Source organism: Watersipora subatra, chromosome 7 (genome assembly GCF_963576615.1).
Source record: "Watersipora subatra chromosome 7, tzWatSuba1.1, whole genome shotgun sequence".
Lineage (NCBI taxonomy): Eukaryota > Metazoa > Bryozoa > Gymnolaemata > Cheilostomatida > Watersiporidae > Watersipora > Watersipora subatra.
The window spans coordinates 3,867,955-3,893,343 of record NC_088714.1 but is presented as its reverse complement, the minus strand read 5'-3'; the positions used below and the strand labels follow the sequence as shown (position 1 = coordinate 3,893,343).

The following is a 25,389-nucleotide window of genomic DNA, read 5'->3' as shown; positions in this document are numbered from 1 at the left end:
GAAGTTGTTTCAAAATTAAAGATGAATTATGGAGTGCAAATTCTTGTTGTTCTGGAGGTTGCAAATTCTTGTTGTTCTGGAGGTTGTATTTACTATTGTTGTTGCTTAATATTTCTCAATAGATCAGCCGTGAACTCATAAGCTTCCACCGTGTTTGCAAATATAGTGCATTATCCGTCGCTCTATTGAAGATGTTGTTTCCGAATTTGCATGTTTAAACATGGCAAAGTATTATATTACGCTTACTGCTAATACGCAAACAATGCACACAGACATGCTATAACATACTGGATCATATGTAATAGGACCCATCAGTGAGCTTAAAGTGGTCTAGAGGACATACCCTAGCCAGGTTGTTTAGTAACTTGCAACCCATTATTTGAAGTATTTGTCCAATGTCATTCCAGAGTGCACCCACTGTAAAGCACATATTATACTGGTAGTTGGCGCTAAATGTAACATGTAGTGGTGAATTTGAACTATAGCGTTAGTTATGGCTTGCACAAGTATATCATATCCAGTTTTAGCCCCAATTCTAAGCAGCAGAAAGCTGTATAGCGCTTGATACTGAGACCAGAGTCTATACATACGCATCTTTATGTCACGCCTCTGTTTTAGTTAGTATGGCAGCTGTTGGGACGCTGCTGCTGATCTCCTTAGCTTGGCAAGTATGTGTACTCGCTGTCAATGGTAGCCATTATACCAACACTTGGAGTGTAGAGTTTCATCCCGACTTGTCAGAGGAAGAAGTAAGAGTCATTGCTTATAGTCATGGCTTTAACAGCCGTGGAAAGGTGGGGTACTACTTATTAGGAATCTTATGTCCCACACACGCTATATACTCAAATTATAGTTGTGAGATGCATTTTATATGCGTCAGCACAAATTTATCGTAAAGGGTATTCTAGCGTTGCAGAAAGGCACCAAGATAAACTGAAGTCTGTGGCATGATGCATGTTTATATAAGCTTAGAGAGCAGCTATGGTCTACAACGCCCAACCTGCAAACATGTTGGGTTTAGTTCCCAAAAAAGTTCACTGGTGTTGACAGGATGACATCCTACCTTAACTTGCTCTCCGTAATTGGTCATGACTCCAATCATTGAGGTTCCTTTGCCACTAGACACAGACATGTCTAGCAGAGATCACAGAGCTCAACAATGCTCTTTGAAACATATACACTGCCTCTGTTTGCATTTAGATAAGCAGACATCATGGTCGATCTTCATGAGACTGCTAGCATATTGTGTGTTGACTCGAAGTGAGTGATTAATGATACTTCAAATGAGTTTAGTGGCAGATTCTGACAAATTTATCACAACATTTACTGTAAAAGGTAAATTTTTTGGTATTAAGCATTAGACTAAGAATACGATTTGAGGTAACATGTCCTAGAATTAAGACTTTGTGAGGTATTTTTGTTGTTAACACTATAATGTATTGCCGTAACATATGTATTTCTTGCTTTGCTTACAACATATTGTGTATTTGAGAGCAGTCGTGGGTTAGTGGTCTAGAACTACCGACAGCAGGTTGGGGTTCAATTCATTTCTCAAAAAGGTCACTAGTAGTGACAGGAATAACATCCAACCTTAACTTGCTCTCCGTAATTGGTCATGTCTCCAATCGTTGAGGTTCCTTTGCCACTAGACGCAGACATGTCTAGCCGAGATCATAGAGACATTGTTTGTGTAATAATGTTCTGCCAAATCATGCACAGACTCTGTAGTAACCATACTCGATCCTTGAGGGATCGCTTCATATAGTCAGTCTAATGTAAGCTTGCAGGTGATTGGCTCAAATATGGTTGAGAACGGGATCTGTGTTGTTACACTTGTTACTAGCTCCTCTACATTTGTCTATGAAACTGTTTATATGTCACACATGTTGGAGATTACTTCTAATGTTGAGGCAACTAATAGTTAGCTAAAATCTTACATCATCTGTGGAAACATTGCTGTCGGAATCATCTTCAGTCTGACTGGGATGCTTTGTTACAGATATTCCCGAATTCGGTCTACTATGAGTTGCATCACCCAGAGGTGCCCAGCCACTCCCACATTCACTCTCCTGAACCCACACGCCTACTCTCCACCCACAAACATGTGAGTCAAAACACAAATTTTATTTGTTTCTTTGGTTAGAAAGATTACATCACGATTGGTCAATGACAGCGACACTGAAACCTTCCTATAGGAACCATTAAAAGCAAATCATGAATACCAACTTGTGGTATCCAACCAGAATCAATCTTGTGGTGTTGAAGTCGCATATTGTAAGATTAGTATGCAAATGAGCCCCATCTAGCGGATCAAAAGCACATGTAAGACAAGTCTAACGTATCTATCCCTTACATCAAGACATGCAACACCAATGCAATAATTGTAGGAAATAGAATAGCCAAAATTTAATTTACGGATATTGTTTTTAGCTCGCCGTTTTGCTAAACGAATAGATACGCAAATAGTAGGATTGATTATTTGAAAAATAATTTACCAACCCGATGTTTACGCATAATACTAATGGAATAGGTGATACTTGGCGTGGCACCAAGTGGGAAGTACATGCATTATGATAATTAATGTCCTCATTCCTCAGCTTGTACACTGTTAAGATTTTATAGCCTGTGCCCATGTGGGTTTACCCCATAAATATGCAGCGTTCGGGGCAACATAAAATTAAGTTCTTAAAGAAGTCATACACCGTTTCGAGGTCAGTAGAAGACCAGAGTGAGTGCATGCTATCATTTATATGTCGAGTACAACTTTTAAAACTTAGCTGATATAGCTAATAACTAACTCATCTAGCCATTGTAATGACAGGTCAAATCAGTTGAGCAGCAAAAGGCCAGGAAAAGAGTGAAGAGGTCAGAAACTAACATAGAGCTAGCTGATCCACTCTGGCATCAGACATGGTACTTGGTAAGTGAATGGCTGGTTGTCTTCGAGGATGAGTGATAGGTTATGTATCAAATCTCATTGGATGTGGGGGGTTGGTTAGTCTGTTACCTACCACTTGTAGGTTAAAGGTTGACTTGCAACAAAATTCACATTACAGTTATTTAGTATCAAAAGATTCACCATGTCTTACTATGTTGTGTTGTAAGTGCCAAATATGTGGAAATGTGATTACAAGCTCTTAAAAGCTCAAAAACGAAAAGCCGCCGTAGATTGGAATCTCTTTATTTTGATGACGTAGCCATGAAATTTGGTTATCGTCTTGTCACGTATGTTCTCACGTGAATTGAAAGGCCAATACAAAGCTCAATATAAAACTTATCGTAGTACTAGTTTATGACAAACACTTCGGGTTTCACCGAAGACCCCGTATCAAATATAGTTGCTCGCTACTTTACAGTTTTGTTTCGGCATTATTCAATCGTCAAGTCGTAATCTGATCATGTGACCCAATACTTCGCAAATAATTTTTGCAGCACTTTTCGATTATCACAGGTGACTAACAGGCTCGTCATGATTATCAGACAATGATATGTACTCCTTCGAGCTAAGGTTAAAAAGTTTAACGATTTTTTACGGTAAGTTATAAGATATCAGTGCTAAAAGTGACAGCATTAAAATGACGATAAAATAGACGCGTAAGAACAATAGACATAGTTTTATTGAATGCGTGAAGTATATTTGTGAAAATATTTCGACGAATAAGGTTGCAAGAAAGTGTAAACAGAAACCATCTTTCACAACTACATCACATTTGGGCCGCTTTGGAAAGGGAATCCAAACTACGGCGGTCTCGTGTGGCTGCGATTAACTGTTCGTTTTTGAGCTTTAAAGAGCTTGTAATCACCTTTCCACATATTTTGCACCTACAACACAACAGAGTAAGACATGGTGAATCTTTTCATATCAAATAACGGTAATGTGAATTTTGTTGCAAGTCAACCTTTAAGGTAAACTTATCTTACCTATGTTGATTGGTAACTTGTTGTAGCTTGTCAAAATGGGTAGCAGAGTGACTTATTGATGTTTATATGAGGTGTATAATTATTGCTCAACAATCCTCATCCCTTACTCGTTAGGGCAGTTAACAATAAACCAGATAAGACTATTGTCTCTATCAACGCATGTATAGAGTTGGCTCCATACGGCCTCTTTTCAGTCAAACTTCATGTTGTAAGGTTGTTGGACCCTGGTTTGGATGGCGGGTAACAGCAAATTATGAGTTTCTTTGTCTGAGGTTATTAGCCAAGAGGTCAATCCATTACTCCTCAGAGGATCGTGTTCTTTAGAATCGAGCTGTTGATCAGCCATCAAAGGTGGACATGAATGTTATAGCCGCCTGGCAGAGAGGCTACACCGGCAAAGGTTCTGTGGTTACCATAGTAGATGATGGGATAGAAAGAACCCACCCCGACCTCCAGCAAAATTACGTAAGAGACCTTTGGCTATCCTTGCAGGGTCCAGTTTGTATCGGTGCACGCTGGTCTTCTGTCATATCTGTAACTATCTTATGGCAGCGTTTAGCTATGATCTCTTACTAACTTTTAATAACGTGTATAAAATAATCACACGGTAACATTTAAAACTGTATCTCCATTCTGTGCATCACTATTGACAAAATAGGTAAATAGAAAAATATAAATATGTAAATAATATAATAAGTTCATCGTGATAGATTGCTTGTCACTTCCACAGATTTGTAAACAGATGTTTTGGTGGTTTACTGTTTTTTATTGTTAGGTGTGTATGCACACTAGTAACTGTCCCCTGTAATATTGCTGTTTCCAATTGTTAGGTGTGTATGTACACTAGTAACTGTCCTCTGTAATATTGCTGTTTCCAATTGTTAGGTGTGTATGTACACTAGTAACTGTCCTTTGTAATATTGCTGTTTCCAATTGTTAGGTGTGTATGTACACTAGTAACTGTCCTCTGTAATATTGCTGTTTCCAATTGTTAGGTGGGTATGTACACTAGTAACTGTCCTTTGTAATATTGCTGTTTCCAATTGTTAGGTGTGTATGTACACTAGTAACTGTCCTCTGTAATATTGCTGTTTCCAATTGTTAGGTGTGTATGTACACTAGTAACTGTCCTCCGTAATATTGCTGTTTCCAATTGTTAGGTGTGTATGTACACTAGTAACTGTCCTCTGTAATATTGCTGTTTCCAATTGTTAGGTGTGTATGTACACTAGTAACTGTCCTCTGTAATATTGCTGTTTCCAATTGTTAGGTGTGTATGTACACTAGTAACTGTCCTCTGTAATATTGCTGTTTCCAATTGTTAGGTGTGTATGTACACTAGTAACTATAAAGTTCTTTGAACTTTTGAAGTTATTTATCATGCGTGCGTGTATATTCGTATTTAGAGTACTTCCCAAAGTACAACGGTGGTTAGATCTTTGTTGACTGTGACTTTATTTCCAACCGACCGTGAAACCTGAAATGTTTTTAAAGACAAATTGATTCACAATCTTTAAGGCAAAATTGCTGTCTGAATCAGAAAATGTTACGTAAATTACATGATATCAAATGTTATAACCAGAAATATTAGATAAAAGACAAGTAAACACAAAACATACCTCTGCCATACTCCAGAATATATATTTAAGTTTCTTGTCCGTAATATCGTTAGAATAATGTTAGTTCGTCAATGGCACACACGCAACTGACTTGATCGAGCCAGGTGTCAGACAGTCTTTTGTGTAGTTGTTTCGAAATAATGTCTGATGACAGTTTATAGGAGAAATGAGTAGAAGATGATTATTGAACGACCATCATGGCAAGTGTAAAGGCCTGGAAAACCCATTAAATGTTTGGTGAGAAAAGGCAGCTGTTTTATTGTCTTTGTTAACAGGTCAATCAAGCTGTTCTACAGTCATTTTTTATTGCAAGCGATAATAAGTGCTGTACATATAAATCCGATGAACTGGTTTATTTTGGTTGATTTCGTATTTTGCTAACTTAACACTTTCCCACCTAAATTTTCCTAAAAAATTTACTAGTTCTATCTGAAGTTAACAAATCTAAATCTAGTATAATGTAATTGTACTGAGTGTATTCGTGTATGCCTAAATTGATGTTTGGTACTACTATGATAATATTTATGCAGGAAGAGAATAACCTACTTTTGGTTAAGAACACTGCAAGTTAGTACTTGGAGTTTACGCTGACCAATAGCAGTAGTTTCTGTATGGGTCTATAAAGCATGTTAGGTTCCCCTTTCCGCTTGCCGGAACGCGTTATCTGTTCTGGGTTTGAGATTCTGACAGTAGCGGATCTGACCAACCCATCTCTACCTGTGTTCACGGAGTCGACGGCTCCCACCTTCCACTGACTACGCCAAGTGTTTTCATCAACAACTGCGACAACGTCTCCCACCTTAAGGTTTTGGCATGGATTTCTCCATTTCTGTCGGGTCTCTACCTTTGTCAGGTAGTCCTGCCAGTGGCACCAGAATTCATCGGCGAAACGTTGCGTCTTTTTAAACATGTTTTTTCCGTATACCTCGTCGTCTGGTACTTCACCTATCTCCTGATGTGTAGGTACTGACACAGGCTTCATGGTGATCAGATGATGCGGGGTTATAACTCCTTCATCGGGATTGTTCAGATTTGAACAGGTCAGTGGTTTCCCGTTGATTATGCTGCAGATTTCGTACATGGCGGTCCGTAGTCCGGCGGTGTCCATCCTTGCGGAAAACCTGCCTTTTATTTGGTTGAATACATTCCTAATCATTCTTATTCCCCGTTCCCATACGCCGCCGTGGTGGCTAGCACCGGGAGTGTTTGTCTTGAAGGTTATTCTTGATTGGAGCATAGTCTAAGAACCCATGAAATTGGTTCCGTTATCGGAGAAAATTGTAACTACAGGCCCTCGTATGCTTTCAAGACACCTTAGCGCTTGTAGGAAACTCTCTGTGCATAAGTCACTGATGACTTTGATGTGGATCGCTCTGGAATACATACAGGTGAAGATGATACACCAGCGTTTCATCTCCTTCCTGCCTTCTTTGATGAGGAAGTGTCCAAATGTATCTACCCCTAAATGGGTGAATGGAGGGCCATGTTCCACTCTTTCTTTGGGTAAGGATCCCATCTGTTGACGCAAGGGGGCACCTCTTAGGCGTTTGCAGCCTACGCAGGTTCTGAGTAATAATTTGATGAGGCCTTGCGCACCAATAATGCAGAAACCCGATTGTCTGATTGCAGACTGTGTAAAGATCCTCCCTTGATGGTGGACCTTCTCATGGAAGTGTCTGATCAGTACTGTGGCTAGGTGACTGCTCTTACGTATGATTGCGGGTCGAAGCTCTTTGTCTGTGAGAATAGTTGAGGATTTTGCTCTACTGCCTATCCTTAGGATTCCTAGGTCGTCTAAGTAGGGTGACAGCTGCTGAGACAACTTCCCTTGCTTACCTTTCCGTATGCTTGGATGTCCAGTATTTCTGAATGGAAGTACTTCTGTTGATCAAGCCTGATGAGAAGAGCCTCTGCATCTGGGAAATGTTCTCTAGACATTTTTTCAAGTTTCCAGATTGGCTTCAGCTTGTCCTTGGCTCGTTTAACGACTGCGCGTAGTTGTGCTGTTGCCCTGATGAGATTGTCCCACTTTGAAAAGTTTTCAACTTTGATGGGGTAGGTAACCTGGTTCATATCCACCCTAATAGTTCTCCTCAGTTCTTGATCTGATGCAGAAACATTGAAGCGCGTAGGTTGATTGAGCAAGATGTCGTCAAGATTTTCTTTCCATAGGAAGTCTGGGCCTGAAAACCAGTGAGAGTTTGTCAGTTGATGTATGGTTGCGCCTCTGGAGGCCATATCGGCTGGATTGACTATTCCAGGAACGTGGTTCTATTGTGCCGGCTTTGTTCTGTGTCTAATTTGGGTTGCTCTGTTTGCTACAAATGGAGAAAATCTTGATGTTTCATTTCTGATATAGCCCAGTACGATCATGCTGTCTGTCCAGAAGAACACTCCGTCTATTGGCATCCTCAGTTCCTCGTGCAGTTTCCCTTGGAGCTTGGTAGCTAGCACCCCACCTTGAAGCTCCATACGAGGTATGGTCGTTCGGTCCAGGGGGCCACTCTCGCCTTTGAGAGGACAAGTGCGCAGTGGATGCGATCTGTGGTATCGATAAGACGGATGTATGAGCATGCGCCATAACCATCTTCACTCGCGTCTGCAAAGTGATGAAGTTCGGCTCGTTTGATAGTTCCAAAATCCTTTGGCTTTATGCAGCGATCAACTCTAATATCCTGAATAGTGGCGAGTTGTCGCGTTTAGGCTTCCCATGACGAAGTAGTATCTAGATCGATCTGTTCATCCCAGTCGAGTCCTTTGCGACAGACATATTGTAGCACATTCTTTCCCATTATGATGAAGGGCGAAACCAGACCAATTGGATCATATACCTGGGCTACGGTTGAGAGAATACCGCGTCTTAAGAGTGGTCTTGCATCGATATTGCTGGTGAAGCAGAGCTGGTCACTCTGTAGACACCAACTAACTCCAAGTGTTCTTTGTGTCGGCATGATGCTGTTAAATGATATAGCTTCCGTCTCTTTCTCGGATTCTGGCAAATCGGCAAGAGCTGCGGGCTCATTACTGACGTACTTGTGTAGGCGAAGGTTGCCTTTAGAGCAAATTTCCCTCGCTGAATTCACCAGGTCTTTGGCAGTTCTGATGTCATCCATGCTGAATATTCCGTCGTCCACGTAGAAGTTGTCCTTGAGGAATTCTGCCGCACTCTTAGATATTTCTACGTTGTCTTCAGCCAGACGCCTCAGACCAAAGGTGGCTACCCCTGGCGAAGAGGTTGCGCCAAATATATGGACTCTCATGCGAAAGGTTTTCACTGTCGATAAGTCATCGCTATACCATACGAATCTTAGAAAGTTCCTATGGTTTTGACTTACCCGAAAATTATAAAACATGGATTCAACGTCACACGTTACTGCGACCTTCTCTGTGCGAAATCTGCATAAGATACCAAGCAAGTCATTGAGCTGATCTGGGCCAGTGAGAAAGTGATGGTTGAGGCATGTGTTGGCGTATTTTGCATTCCCGTCGAAGACCACATGTAATTTCCTCTTCTTTGGATGAAGCACTCCAAAGTGTGGTATATACCAGTACTTACCATCTTCTCTTGCCATCTCCGAGACTGGGACTTCCTCCGCAAATCCCTTTTCGAATAGTGTGTTCATAAATTTTCGGTAGTCCGCTTCATATGCTGGGTCTTTCAAGAGTTTGTTTTTGAGCAGTCCGAGTCTCTGCTCGGCTTGATGCCTGTTGTTTGGCAGTATTGGCGTTGATGATGACTTGAAGGGCAGAGGCATGACGTAGCTCCCGTCCGGATCTTGGTGAATTCCTTCGTCAAGGATTTTGAGAAATTGTATGTCTTGCTGTGACAAGGGCTTACCTCCAGGGTCTTCAAAGTCTTGTTCCACTATGGGAAAGAGTGTGGCATCCGTCTTAAAACTTGTTGCCAGTTTGGTTTTGAGTTTACCCCCGCATAGTGTCCATCCAAACATCGTCTTACAAGCTGATGTCTCCCCAGCTTCTTTTTTTGTCAGGAGTGGTGTGATGATTTCTGGACTGTCTTTACCTATCATCAGTCCGATCGGGATGTCCAGCTTTGGTGGGAGATGCCTTGCAAGGGATCTTAAATGTGGTATCTTGCGGCACTTCTCGTCTATCGGTATGTTGTCTGGGTGGCACCTTATTTCTGGTTGTTCAACTGCGTCAATTGTTGAAATTTTATCGGTTAGGTATCCTCTGATTTGCAGTTTTTCACACCTCAATGTGGATGATCGGCTTATGGCGTTCATGGTTTCTAGGTCTAGGGTGTCGGGGATGCCACTTGCTCCAATCTCCGTCGTGGTTTGCTTGTCAATGAAGGTGATGTCGAACAGTGTATCGAGGAGAGCATATACTAGTTTTTCATTGTTTCCAGCGGATACGTATACTGGTACCATCATACTGAAGCTAGATTGTCCGTAGACTTCAGTTGAGTTGCATGTCTTAGTCTTTGTTTGTTCTTTGCCTTGGTTGCTAGTAGTAGGTTGTTGGCTGGCATTTCGTTGTGAATCTGATTTTTCTGTGGGCTTCCAGTCGGGATCATTTAACATAGTCGGGTGCATTCTCTGGCATTTAGAACATGTCTGCTTGCGGTTACAGACGCTTGATCTATGTTTACCATTCAGACAAGTGAAGCACAATCCCTTCCTGTGTACAAAGTCTTTTCTTTCCTTTAGTGATTTCTCAGCCAGTTTTCTGCAATCCCTTGTGTAGTGTTTTTTGTCGTTGCCATTGCAGAAGTAGCAAAACGGTTCTCTTGTTTGTTCAGTTTGGTATGATGCAGCCCTTCTGTTTGTCCTCTCTTCATATCTGCCCTTACTTTTAGGCTGATCTTGCTTTTGATCCTTACTCTGTGATTGCATGATGTTGCTCATGTAGCAGTCCGCTTGCTCGAGAACAAACTCTGTGAAATCAGAAAATGACAAGTTTCCTGTCCTCGTTCGCTTAGCTCTACATACTCTCTGCGTCCAAGAGAACTTGGCACTGTCGGGTAGCTTTTGGCAAATGCGTTCGTTGTATAGCTCAGTGTTGAGGATCTGTAGGCCTTCTGTGGAGCTCATGCTTCTTGTGACTTGATCCAAAAAGTCGCCGAACTCTCTCATCTTTTTTCCGTCTCCGGAGCGTATGCTTGGCCAGTTTTCCAGCTTCTTCAACAGTATCCATGCAATGCGCCTTCCATACCGTATCGGTCTTGCAGTTTTTCACGAGCTTCCTGATAGGAGTTATCACTACTGTATGTCAATAAACCGAAAATGGCCTTTTTTGCCTCGCCTGCAACAAATTTCTTCAGGTATTGCAGGGCCTCCCTGTCTGTTAGTCCTTTCTCGGAAACGAAGGCATCCATATCCACCTCCCAATCTGCAAATTCGAGGGTATCGCCAGAAAAGATGCTTGGTTCAACGGACTTCCTGTTTGGCTTCGACACACTAGCTGTCGATGAGTTCATTTTGGCATTGAATGATTGCTAGGTTGTCGGTGAAGACTTTGAGGATGTGGCGGGTGCCAATTCCAACTTGCGGTTCTTCAGTTTGTGGTTGCTCGGCTTGTGGTTGTTGAGCTTGTGATTTCTCGGCTTGTGGTTGTTGAGCTTGTGATTGTTCGGCTTGTGCTACCCTCAGGTTGATGCTATCGATTGCGCTTGGTGCTGATGACGATTCGTATCTGTCTGTGTTTGGAGTTGAAGATGCTGTAGCCCTGATACTTGGACTGCTCAAACGACTTACTCTTACTGATGATGATTCCATCCTTCTCAGGAGATTTTGTCTTTTTACTGTGTAAGCTCGCATTTCTTTTTCCATTCTCCTTTTAGCATCTTTGAGTGCCTTCTCTTCAGCTAGGATTTCACTCTCTTCTTGGCACTGTTCTTGGATCTGGGTTTTGAATGACTTGACATCCGCTTGAAATTCATTTAAGAGTTGTTCATAGGTGGGGTTCTTCTCATTTTTATTTGTTTCAATAATTCTATTATATAAATTGCCTATATCTTTGACTTTTAAATCAAGGTTCCGAACAAAGGCATCAACAGCAGGTATATCAATGACATGGGTGGCATTTTCAACAGCTTGTGTGAACTTGTCTAGGAAGTCTATCATACTCTCAGACTGTCTACCAATTTTATTAATAAAATCACTGCCTAGTTGTAAAATAGTGCGCTCAGTCAGTTTTCGACTCCTTGTGAGCGCTCGTTGTGTTCTAGGGTTGTTTGATTCAGTTACCTCATCTAACTGTAGCTGCTTTTCCTCTACTCTAATTTCTCTCAAATCGGAATTTGAATTTACCTCAAGGCTTTCGCTTTCCATGGTGACCTATTTAAATCACTGATAATTGCTATTAATCTTGTTTAGGCCTTTTTGCCCGTATTGTTGCTACAATCTTAAAATGAGTACAATGATTTAAACCACTAAATCTGTCTGGCTAAATTGGCTCGATCGCGGTTCAGTTGTACAACACAGTTTGATTTTTAAACAAAAGTATGATAACAGCTGTTTGCAAAAGAAAAATCCAAAATGTGTGACAACTCCAAATTTACTTTACTATAATAGTGTTTAACTATAGCGCACACTAGGTTCGAGCAAGGAAATGTCAGTTAGATTGAGTAAGCAAACTTTTCAACACAGTACGTATGCTTAGCTGACTGATGCAATGTGATGACTTCCTCGTTGCTGACTATCTGATATGCGACTTGACGGCTAATGGGTATCGCTCTTGCTTGGCTTGTTATTTGCGAACAGTATTTGACGAGCAATATTTTTTGTGTGGGTTAGTCTTTTTAAGCGACAGGCTTTCGACCTCGAAGTGTTATGATGTCTTGCGGTGCTGATGATTAACGTGAGTGAAGTATTGCGTAACCAAATCTATATCAACTGTATGTTCCTTATCCTTGATTTGTTGACAGATGATGTCCGTATTTATAACGCAAACTCGGTTCGTCGTTTGTCACCAGTTGTGTAGCAAGATTCAATCTTCAGACTTTGAGGCGTTTTGTTTGTGGCTCAGTATTTAATTCAATAACTTCCGTGGCTTTGGATGAGGGTTATCGTCCATAAATAGCACTTAGGCTCCGTATTTCGATAACTTCTGTGATGAGTTTCTATGAAGGTTATTGACCGTAGAATAGCACATAGGCTGCGTAGTATTGTATTATTTCGATAACTTCCGTGGCTTTAGATGAGGGTTATCGTCCATAAATAGCACTTAGGCTCCGTACTTCGATAACTTCCGTGATAAGTTTCGATAAAGGTTATCGTCCATAGAATAGCGCTTAGGCTCCGTAGAATTGTATGATTTGAACACCTCAGTATGTTGTATGCGTAAGGTTTCACTATAAAGTTCTTTGAACTTTAGAAGTTATTTATCATGCATGCGTGTATATTCGTATTTAGAGTACTTCCCAAAGTACAACGATGGTTAGATCTTTGTTGACTGTGACTTTATTTCCAACCGACCGTGAAACCTGAAATGTTTTTAAAGACAAATTGATTCACAATCTTTAAGGCAAAATTGCTGTCTGAATCAGAAAATGTTACGTAAATTACATGATGTCAAATGTTATAACCAGAAATATTAGATAAAAGACAAGTAAACACAAAACATACCTCTGCCATACTCCAGAATATATATTTAAGTTTCTTGTCCGTAATATCGTTAGAATAATGTTAGTTCGTCAATGGCACACACGCAACTGACTTGATCGAGCCAGGTGTCAGACAGTCTTTTGTGTAGTTGTTTCGAAATAATGTCTGATGACAGTTTATAGGAGAAATGAGTAGAAGATGATTATTGAACGACTACCATGACAAGTGTAAAGGCCTGGAAAACCCATTAAATGTTTGGTGACTCGTGAGAAAAGGCAGCAGTTTTATTGTCTTTGTAAACAGGTCAATCAAGCTGTTCTACAGTCATTTTTTATTGCAAGCGATAATAAGTGCTGTACATATAAATCCTATGAACTGGTTTATTTTTGTTGATATCGTATTTTGCAAACTTTACAGTAACTGTCCTCTGTAATATTGCTGTTTCCAATTGTTAGGTGTGTATGTACACTAGTAACTGTCCTTTGTAATATTGCTGTTTCCAATTGTTAGGTGTGTATGTACACTAGTAACTGTCCTCAGTAATATTGCTGTTTCCAATTGTTAGGTGGGTATGTACACTAGTAACTGTCCTTTGTAATATTGCTGTTTCCAATTGTTAGGTGTGTATGTACACTAGTAACTGTCCTTTGTAATATTGCTGTTTCCAATTGTTAAGTGTGTATGTACACTAGTAATTGTCCTCTGTAATATTGCTGTTTCCAATTGTTAGGTGTGTATGTACACTAATAACTGTCCTCCGTAATATTGCTGTTTCCAATTGTTAGGTGTGTATGTACACTAGTAACTGTCCTTTGTAATATTGCTGTTTCCAATTGTTAGGTGTGTATGTACACTAGTAACTGTCCCCTGTAATATTGCTGTTTCCATTTGTTGGGTGTGTATGTACACTAGTAACTGTCCCCTGTAATATTGCCGTTTCCAATTGTTGGGTGTGTATGTACACTAGTAACTGTCCCCTGTAATATTGCTGTTTCCATTTGTTGGGTGTGTATGTACACTAGTAACTGTCCCCTGTAATATTGCCGTTTCCAATTGTTAGGTGTGTATGTACACTAGTAACTGTCCCCTGTAATATTGCCGTTTCTAATTGTTAGGTGTGTATGTATACTGTTACAGTCTCCTTTTAGCCTGCTTATTAGTTTACTAGCCTTTTGACCTGTACTCTCTCACACACAGGCTGCCTCAGCGAGCACTGACATCAATGGACAAGACTCAGACCCGACACCGAGATATGACCCAACCAATGAAAACAGGCACGGAACGAGGTGCGCCGGAGAGGTGGCAGCATCCGCCAACAACACATTTTGCAGTGTTGGTGTTGCTTACAACGCTGGCATCGGAGGTAGGCAGTATTTTTGTCTTATTATGATGAGTAGTCGTTTCTCCTTATTCTCAATTCTCAGAGAGATTCTATCTTTTTGTTCAGGAATAAGGATGCTGGACGGAGCTGTGACAGACATTGTTGAGGCCAGAGCATTGTCATTCAACCTAGATGTCATAGATATATACTCGTCTAGCTGGGGTCCAGATGATGACGGCGCAACAGTTGAGGGCCCAGGAATGCATGCTCAAGATGCTTTGAAAGGTGGAGTAACAAAGGTATGTTAACACATGAAGTGCGAGGCTGGCTCGTGTGACCGATTGGTTTGCTTCTCCTCATGGAGTTCGCCTGATGAGTGGAGTTGTTTTATGTCTGCATTACTGAATGAAATATCTATTTTATTTACGCCTCTATGGTGTGCGTGTGTGTGTGTGAGGAAAAAACATGAGGTATGGGGATGGTTTTGGGAGGTGGGACTAAGTATGGGTAAAGACTAAGTAATTAAGGTGTGAGTGTGGGGCAAAGGGTCAGGTTTGAGGTCATCTATACTCAAGTGATGAGAACATTTTACTGACCAATTATAACATGTAATTTTTCAACATAAGTTTTTTTCTCTAATTTGTATCGACCAGTCACCAGATATCAATGTCAACGTTTGATGCTAATGCTGCAAAACACAAGCAGCTGCCAGCTTCATTACACTACGCTAGAGATCAATATGATAATTTCTCATGATTCATGATCTTGCCAATATAGAAGTGCTACTTTATGTAAGGTGGTTTCACTACTGGCATGTAGCCAACATGTTGAGACATTATATACTAGCTCTACAGGCTCCCGCCAAGCCATCTATCTCATTCCGCTACTTACCAATCACTGTGTTTCTATGACGGAGTTCATCAGCAAGATGGAAACGGTGAAAACCCGCTTGTCAAGCGGATTTTGTTACTCGCAAATTTTTCTCAAATGTCTCGTTGCTTATGAAAGATAAAAACGGCATTTGCGGATGATGGAGACGGCACTTGCGGATGATGGAGACGGTATTTGCGGATGATGGAGACGGCACTTGCGGATGATGGAGATGGCAATTGCGGATGATGGAGAAGGCACTTGCTGATGATGGAGATGGCACTTGCAGATGATGGAGACGGCACTTGCGGATGATGCGCAAGAAAATACAGCTCAAGCTATTCTATTGTAAACAATTTTCACACTGCAGTCGTTCCTATTTCGAAAACGTGCTGCTAGGTAAGATAGGAATGTGCGTTATTACCTCTGGAGGGGAATTGCTTATCTTTTTTAACAAAGCGCCCACATTAATCCACTTCACACGAATGTACATTGGAACAATTATCACACTATACCTCAATGTGTGGGTTTCCGAATCCACATCATCCATACAATAAATGCATAGCGCATACCTATCTAGAAGTATGCATAATTTCATACCTGCTCAAGTCCGCCATCGTCCTAGTCAGACCAAGTATCAGTGTGGTTATTTGTAACTGAAAAAGTATTGATGGCTGAGGAAGCTGGCTTATGCTACGGAAGCCCGATTATTTGCACATGTGATTTGCGGGTAACTAGGTCAGCCCTTCGACAACAATGAGTCATGGTTATATAGTGTATTAACAGTTTAGCTGCCCAGCATCTAACAGCCAAACACAACTGCTACAGCGCTAGTGTAAACACACCTTGGCCTTATAAAGTGCCGCGCATCCGCTTCTATTAACAGGAATTGCTTCCCCAGAGCACCAAAGCTGACCGACTTTTGAACTTTTGCTGATTTGTGCATGACCTTTGTTGTTAGGGTCGCAATGGAAAAGGAAACATATTTGTTTGGGCTTCTGGAAATGGTGGTATTTACTCAGACTCGTGCGCTTGTGATGGCTACACCAACAGCATTTATACTCTGTCAGTGAGTAGTGTCAGTGAGGGCGGGAACTCTCCGTTTTACTTGGAGCAGTGCGCTTCCACTCTGGCCAGCACATACAGCAGTGGAAGTGGGACAGAGAGAAAGGTATAGAGCTGACTCAATAACCGCCTTTGTGTGTATATTTCGTATGAGCTTTCATGCGCTCACTCTTTGGATGTTACAAGGTAACAAGCAGGGTTATCTACATAACCAGTTACATAGTTGAATGGAAAAACTGGGTGCAATAGCTAACTTATGTGAGTGAAAATACTTTTTAGGAAGCATTCTTGAGCCGCTGTTCCACCAAGTTTATTTTTGTGCTCAGCATGATTCTCTTTAGGCATCTTCTGTCTAACCGAGTATGCTCTGTGAGTTTTCTTACCTTTACCCCCACAATACAAATACTTTTTACTCTACTTTCGCGGCTGTTTATATTAGGTTAGCTGGTTGGAGGAGTCATGCGTTGTGACTATTGCTTGCAGGTTGTCACAACTGACCTTAACGGCAGGTGCACCACCACTCACTCTGGTACGTCTGCATCGGCTCCCTTGGCTGCTGGGCTCCTCGCCGTCACTCTAGAAGCAAAGTGAGACTGGCTTAAGTGTAAATAGGAGAATATTTTGTGTTTACTACCGGAGATAGTTAGCATTTTATTAATTCGTGCATGCAGCAGGTGTCTACATGTTCATCACTCCGTATCTTAACTCTTTCGCTACCGTAAGCCGATATATCGGCTTATCAATAGGGTTTCACTTTTCTTTTCATTACTAAGCCTACACATTAGCTAGCCAATCAAAGATTGTCTCCAGTGAAACAACCTTGTTGCCAATCACGTGCACCTAAAAGAAAATTTTTTGGTTCAACGATTCCATTTCTATTGATTTTTCAAAGCGGCAAAACCAGATCGTTATTGTCACAGCAAGGAAAAACACACCGCGTTCGTTCAACGCAAATAAAACGTTGGATATTGCACAAGAATGGAATTCACTTTGTACTTACTTATCTTGTAGAAAATTTTGTTCTAAATAAGATGCATTTTACAGTAAAACGATATCTGTTTTTATTCTCGAGATATTGCTAAAATACTAGCGGTATATCGGCTTTTTGAAAAATTCGTTTTATTAATTCGGGCAGAATATTCGTTCGGTAAGATTTTAATGCAGTAGTGAAAAAGTTAACCTATCGATAGATATGTTATTTCATGACCTGGCTATTGTCTATGGCTTCCTTTTATGTACTTGTCTAGTCCAAGTTTAACCTGGAGAGATGTTCAATATATCACTCTTGCTTCCGCCAATCCTCAACCAATGATCTCGAGTGGTGAATTCAAGACTAACGGAGCTGGCAGGAAATGTAAGTATCCGTTGGTGATGCAATATTCACAGATTTAGCCAGGGTTCTTACTAGTACCCTCGCAGTCCTGTGTGACGTGAGAGACTGCCAGGTGTAGTAACTCTATGTACAGCTATTGGGGAATGCTGCAAGGTGGTTGATGTAGCCCAGGTGTTAGAGTGTCGGGCCACCAAGCTGTATATTAGGAGTTGGAATCCCGTATGAGGCAATATTTCACGCCAATGTCTGACTGGCTTCAGATGAACGAACATGATTCTTACTCTTATTACAGTGAAGACTAGTACTTTGTTTAGGGGTACAGGGGTTGGAGTGTTTGTCTTTTGACCACAAGGTCGCAAGATCAAATCCTGTGCAATGCAATATTCTTTTCAATCTCCAGCTGGATCTTCGGACAATTAAGCACGTCTTTTATTATAGTAAAGAAGATTATTCAGTGGTTTGGTTTGGAGTTGTCTGATTTTTTTCAGTTCATAACATGGCTATGAAAGGAGTGACCTGATAGGTTCATCACACAGGTCAGAAACAGGTTACATCGATAGGTTTTTCCCAACACATGATCTGTAAAATTTGTATTTTTGATTTTGTCAATTTAGTACTGGCTTGTGTATGCTGCCTGAAATCTTAGACGTGTTCAAATGTTTACACAAATACACTATTTCAGACAGCCATAAGTATGGCTATGGCCTGATGGATTGTGGGAAAATGGTGGAGATGGCGGAATCTTGGCAAACCGTTCCAGAGCAACTCCTGAGTCAGCTGCCAGTTGTCTTTCCTCAGCAGTGAGTTGTTTAAGTTGAATGACATTGTGAAAATATGATTAGAGGTTGGATCTACCAGTTGACTTGTGTACACTGCAGGTTCAATTTTGACAACTATGCGTATGAGTGAATTATTAGGTCAGAACAGAAAAAAATAACCATCAGGTTGGCTAGATAAGTCTGTAAGCATCTAATGGTACATTTCTAAGGACTCTATGACAGCCTTAGGAGCCTACAGTAATTATCTAATGCAAACCGCCCGCCTCCCGGTACAAAGCATCAACAATTTATATACATTTATGTATTGTACGTAATAAAAATTAGTAATAAAATAGTATAATATAGTAGTTAATAGTAACCTTATTAACTATAATTACCTATTTTGTGGTTATGATTTGCAACAAAATGTCACATTACAAGGTACTATGTGCAGTATGTACCGTAGGGAGTTCTTACCTTCGAGACAGGTATAATATAAATGTTGAGTTTAACATAAATGAATTTAGCTTACTAAACACATACTTAAATTTAAGTATTAGTATATACATGTATTTCACTAAACTAAACTTCAATTTTATTATTGGCGAAAATTTTATCACCTATTTGTTTCCGTTTGTGTTTTTACTATAACGTATAACGAATAACGCTGAACTGAGAGAGTGCTAGCATCTTTGATTGCCTCTGGAGCCTTTGATTGCCTACGAGCATCTGGAAACACCCTCACAACGCCTGAAAGAGCGTTGTGAGGGGTTTCCTGCGAATAGCATATCGGCATCTTCGTTATTGCGATTTGTTCAGCACTGACTGCCAAATTTTTATTTCGAGGGAATATTTTGTTGATATCGTATGGCCAAAAAAATTTCGTATGGTGGGGACTAAAATGCATGGTGTTCCCCATCGTAATTTAAAAAAAATTGTATAGCAGGAATATCGTAACTCGAGGCGCACTGTATTTAAAAGCTCAAGGTATTGCTAAAACAAGTTGTTGAAAACCATTTCTTACTTCTTATGCTACACATTCATTCAAGATTTAAAACAGCTTATAAACAATGGCAGGTAACACAGTTGCCATTAACCAAAAATTTTTACTCAATGAATTTGAGTAACTTAAGCTAGTAATTTAAGCTAGTCTAAATCTTTACTATAGTAACAGCCGTGTTCATCTATGTGAAGCCAGCTTGTGCTTTCAAGTGTGCTTATAGTTGTTGCGTTACACGTCATGATCTCTCACGTAATCATGATCTTCAAGTGTGCTAGTAGCAACCAATAATATTCTCTGCAAGCTTGCATATTTTACCAGGGTAATAAGCATGTGCACAATTGATCATTAGTATGGCCAGTTGGACACGTAGTGTAATGGATAGCAGTCCTGTCTGGAGAAGTGGATGTATAGGGTTCAATTCCACTGCGGAGCAGATTTTTCATTCCTATAACTTTATCGCTATAACTGGACATATTAGTGACAGACCAACAAACGCTGAGGTTTATATAGATACTAGTTGAATGCCCGGCTTGTAAGTAAAGTCAATTAAAACAGTTTTTGGATAGAAAATTTATTTTTCATTGGCTAGGTTATTTTATCCAAGGAATTTGAGTAACTTGAACCAGTCTAAACTATATATATATATCTCAAAGTTTGTCATTTGTCTGTCCAGTTATAGCGATTAAAATCAAGGAATGAAAAATGCACTTTGTACTGGATTCAAACTCACAAAGATCACAACCTCAATTTGTAAACGCGCACACCTAACCACAAAGCTAAGCCATTCTTACCATTCCCATTACTCTTACAATATAGTATATCGTTTTCGCAATTGCACATGCTAAATAATTAATACAGTGCGATCTCGGGTTATGATGCCCCTGTTATAAGATGCTTTTGCCTTTCTGTATGGAACACGATGCTTTTTCATCTTCACCATACGAGGACAACATTTTTTTTGCCTATTTTCCACCATACGATATCAACAAAATCGGGCATTCACTTAGTTCCACATCATAAAGATAAGAGTAGCGAAATTGTCTAAAAAGTAGAGCTGCACAACGATTAAAAAAATTAATCGCGATTAATAACTGGTCTAAACCAGTTAATCTTTGATTAATCTTAGAATTAATCTCGCAAAAACCTGCATATTTGAAAACAAATAATACAGCTACATACAAGTTAATTATATTTGAGACAATTATTGTTAACAGAAGTACATGTTATGTACAATGTATATAAGTTACAATGTGTTAGTTATGAATGTGAAAATAGTCCATGAAAGTCTATAATTAAGCCAGCCAAAAGTTAAGGCAGCATAGTTTATTTACATTATCCAAATGAAGAAATGCCCCTGCCTACATACAATATTGCCAGCTTTAAAGAATAGCCGCTCACAGGGGACAGTAGTGGCTGTAGTCAATAGTAGTAGTTATTGTCTGCGACAGCCAGTGATAAATTTTGAGCGGTATGATTAAAGTTAGTTAAATGATATTTAATGATGATATGCTGTGGTGGGCAAATTCTTCTTGGCATATATTGCACTTCACATTCTTGTTTATGCTTCCAACATTGTCTGAAAATTCGTCAGCTAGTACGGAGGAAATTTTTCTGCTTTTATGTTCCAATAAAGTGTCGATCTTATACTACTATTATTCTAAAGCTGAAATATGATTGTGATTTTTTTTTAAATCAAATTACTTGTATAGTTTACATAAAAAAGTTTTTAAAATATAAACAAAAAATAGACTGTAAAATATTAAATAATACTAAAATCGCTTTTGCTGCTATTATCTAGAAACATGTTCAAATAACTAACGACACGGCTGCTTACAACTAGATAACTAGATCGACACCGCCGCTTATTTTGTTGCATAAACAAGTTTTATGTTAGTGACTCACTTAGTGTTTTTATAGTTGAGTGCAAAATAATTGTGGTTGTATTTAATTGGTAAGAAAGTGTTGCTTGTCATAAATTAAATGGTAGTAACCTGCCATGTTAATGTTATATTTTGGCGGACGCTAGGCCACGAATTTATTTCTGATAAATTCGTGGCCATACGAATTTATCAGAAATAAATTCTGATAAATTTTTATAGTTCATACTCGCATATAAGTACTCTTATATATATATTTGAATATTGTGTCTGTTTTTATTGTGTTTTATTTGCATATAATTATTCTATATATTTTACATATTGTGCCTGTCTTTATTATGTGTATTATCGCTAATACTTCATTAGTTTGGCCGTGATTAAGCCAACGTGTTAGCGACTCTATAAATCATTTATTCTTATACGGTTTCCTACCTGGTTCCATTAAACGGTCCGGGGAAAATATATGTACTGTATATGGGAGCGCCCTCCCTAAGAGAGCAGAGTAGTCGCAGCTCCACAACTAATTTCCTTCGGAATAAAACAAACGAAAAACTGTACTCACTTCTCTTACAATTTATGCAACATTTATTACTATCTAGGTCGTGCCTGAGGAAAGACCTGCAAAATCCTTTACAATATATTAAACAATACCAAAGAATCACATTATGATCATCACCTCGGTTGCATTTTATCTGAAGATTAATTGGCTCAACGCAGTTAATCGTGTATTTGTATTGATTGTGTTAATCGTTTAATTAACGCGATCATTGTGCAGCTCTACTAAAAAGTGATAGAGTTAATCTTGACTTTGCCTTGTCCAGTAATGAGTGGAAGCATAAAGCCATAAATATGTTCGTTCTTCGATTAGTCCTACTTGGATATATAAAATATCTGTTGAAATACATATTAGCTCTTAGATGCTATGATTATAAAAACACTGTCTTCTCTGACCTCATATTTTATTTCAGTCAGCTGACCAATAAATACGTAAAAGAAATAGTCATTAGCAACTGCTCTGCTAATGACACTTGCTGCATCAGATATCTTGAGCACGTTCAAGTAACTCTCAGCTTGACTTCAGAGAAGAGGGGACAACTCACAGTGAGTACCTTTTGTAGTTAATCTACACGTATATATAAAAATCTCAAAGTTTGTGTGAGGTTCATCTGTCCAGTTATAGTGAAGTTTTAGGGATGAAAAATCTGTTTGGCAAAGGATTTGGCTTCTCCACATTCAATTTGCGAGACTACAACAAGCACGCGTAAGCACTAGGTTAAGTAAGCACTAGGTTAAGTAAGCACTAGGTTAAGTAAGCACTAGGTTAAGTTAAGGTTAAGTAAGTACTAGGTTAAGTAAGCACTAGGTTAAGTTAAGGTTAAGTAAGTACTAGGTTAAGTAAGCACTAGGTTAAGTAAGCACTAGGTTAAGTTAAGGTTAAGTAAGCACTAGGTTAAGTAAGCACTAGGTTAAGTCAAGGTTAAGTAAGTACTAGGTTAAGTCAAGGTTAAGTAAGTACTAGGTTAAGTCAAGGTTAAGTAAGCACTAGGTTAAGTCAAGGTTAAGTAAGCACTAGGTTAAGTCAAGGTTAAGTAAGCACTAGGTTAAGTAAGCACTAGGTTAAGTAAGCACTAGGTTAAGTAAGCACTAGGTTAAGTAAGCACTAGGTTAAGTAAGCACTAGGTTAAGTAAGCACTAGGTTAAGTTAAGGTTAAGTAAGCACTAGGTTAAGTAAGAACTAGGTTAAGTAAGTACTAGGTTAAGTTAAGGTTAAGTAAGCACTAGGTTAAGTAAGTACTAGGTTAAGTTAAGGTTAAGTAAGCACTAGGTTAAGTAAGCACTAGGTTAAGTAAGCATTAGGTTAAGTAAGCACTAGGCTAAGTTAAGCTTAAGTAAGTACTAGGTTAAGTTAAGGTTAAGTAAGCACTAGGTTAAATTAAGGTTAAGTAAGCACTAGGTTAAGTTAAGGTTAAGTAAGCACTAGGTTAAGTTAAGGTTAAGTAAGCACTAGGTTAAGTTAAGGTTAAGTAAGCCATTCTTATCATTTTCAACTCCTTATCTATCCTTATCACGATTGCAAGTCAAAAACTAGATACATACTTTTTACTAATAATTAATAATGCCTTTTGCATTTTTTTGGAATGTTTTTAACAGTCACTTCAAAGTCCAATATCTATTTTCTTTAATTTGTAATGTGCAATTTCAAATATGCTGTTGCACTCCTATTTGCGGTTTCTCCTAAAGGCAATCGCTAAATCTACCAAGTATAAAGACAAAGTACCTTCGCCTGCCTCACTGCTATATGTTTTTACCAGTGTCGAGAGGTACCTGTATCAAGAGGTACCAGTATCGAGAGGTACCAGTATCGAGAGGTACCAGTATCGAGAGGTACCAGTATCACACATCAAAACTTGAAATACAACGAGCTTCTGCTGCACAGTAACCTTTTTACACACGCACTTGTATGCAATCATTGTTATTATTAATTCAAAATAATCATGATTTTTATTTTGTTTTCTCAGTTTGTATTAATTGTATCGGTATTAAATCATTTTTCAATGCAATCATTGTAGCAATACAAACTATTTAGCCATTACTTGCTAATTATTTTACATTTAAACATCTCTATAGTTGTTTTATTTGTTCTCTCAATTCATTTGAGCTGCACAAAACACTTTTCTCATGATATGAAGTTTGAAAATTAGAATGGTAAATGTTGTATATGTTAAAGAATAGAGAAAGCATAATATTTTTATGCTTTATTATTTATCTTGAGGTGTTGACTGATGTTCTAAAAAAAGAATCAAGAAGCAAGAATCACTTGCGTGCCATTGGTCAATTAAGCCAACTAATGCGCTCTCCTATAACAATCACGGCGTTTTAATTGGTTTAATCCCTGGAAGTATAGAACAATCAAACTGGGCCTAACAATCATTGCTCTGAGAATTCCGAACCAGTCCCTCTGACGTGTAGATTAGTTTTAGAATAAAATAATTACACGCATCTATTATTTCGCAACATTCTGCTATCACTTTCTACAAATTATATTAGTTACATCATTTATTCTATACGCAGTTATATTATTATTTTGTATAATATGCATTATGATTATAATATTAATCATAAAAAATAATCATAGATAAGATAATAGATCAATAGAAAAATCAAATCAAAAGTTATCGTTTTTTTTTACAGCAAGAGCAGCACGGTCAAGTTATTCTTTTTAAGATTATGGCTGTAGTGAACTTACAGTCTGTTAATAGTGACGATAATCATGAAAATCAACTAAATGCTGCAGTAGATACACAATAGAAAAATGATGAATGAACAAAAATTCACATTCTCATTTCTTATTCTGAACGACTTGCAATCGCGGATGTCGCATATAGACTATACACGCGCCGTTCGTTGAACAGAGGATCTTCGGAGCATATCCGTGGAGATCGAGTTAAAATTTGAAGCACAATAGTCAAAATATGCTCTTCTGTTTTGACAAATCACGGCGAAGGGTTGTGGGCAAATGCCTTTACCACACAATGTTTGCTTGATTTTCCTGAGAAACCAGAGCTAGTCTGTAAATTATTTACTATTGCCAGAAGCTTTTCACATCTCGTAGCCAAAACAATCATTATACGTAACGGCGGTAAGGGTGCACAACTCCGGCACATGAACATTAAGTCGATTTTATACGTCACAGTTTTCGGGATTTTCGAAGGTTTTTCCTCTGATTCTTTATTAGGTAGACCTGTGTTTGGCTGGCTATATCTCAGCTTCTAGTGGGTCAATCTCCTTGATTCTTTTTTTAGAACATCAGTCAACACCTCAAGATAACTAATAAAGCATAATAATATTATGCTTTCTCTATTCTTTAAATAAAAATAAATTTTTGTGTAGAAACATTTTATTTCTCGGGCAACACCGGGAATTCAGCTAGTCGTTACTATAATAAGAGACGTGTCTGTCCGAAGCCAAGCGTAGAGGTTAGAAAAAAATATTGCTTCCACCTGGATTCGAACTCGCGATTTTTGACCCGCTAGGCTGACGCTCTACAACC

General features: G+C 39.1%; 1 protein-coding gene and 1 pseudogene across 4 annotated transcripts in view; one reads left to right on the top strand and one right to left on the bottom strand.

Moving 5' to 3' along the window:
• The window catches only part of LOC137401153 (proprotein convertase subtilisin/kexin type 6-like), a 36,345-nt gene that overhangs the window by 8,214 nt on the left and 2,742 nt on the right, over positions 1-25,389 (top strand). For all 4 annotated transcript variants that reach the window (XM_068087528.1, XM_068087532.1, XM_068087529.1 and 1 more), the window contains 11 exons: positions 619-794; positions 2,000-2,104; positions 2,822-2,920; positions 4,246-4,386; positions 14,309-14,474; positions 14,559-14,731; positions 16,264-16,473; positions 16,851-16,954; positions 17,615-17,721; positions 18,383-18,500; positions 22,307-22,439. In XM_068087528.1, coding sequence (XP_067943629.1) covers positions 624-794; positions 2,000-2,104; positions 2,822-2,920; positions 4,246-4,386; positions 14,309-14,474; positions 14,559-14,731; positions 16,264-16,473; positions 16,851-16,954; positions 17,615-17,721; positions 18,383-18,500; positions 22,307-22,439 — 1,527 coding nt within the window. In that variant the 5' untranslated portion in view covers positions 619-623. The remainder of the gene's footprint in view (positions 1-618; positions 795-1,999; positions 2,105-2,821; positions 2,921-4,245; positions 4,387-14,308; positions 14,475-14,558; positions 14,732-16,263; positions 16,474-16,850; positions 16,955-17,614; positions 17,722-18,382; positions 18,501-22,306; positions 22,440-25,389) is intronic.
• On the bottom strand, positions 6,109-11,629 carry LOC137399572 (uncharacterized; annotated as a pseudogene).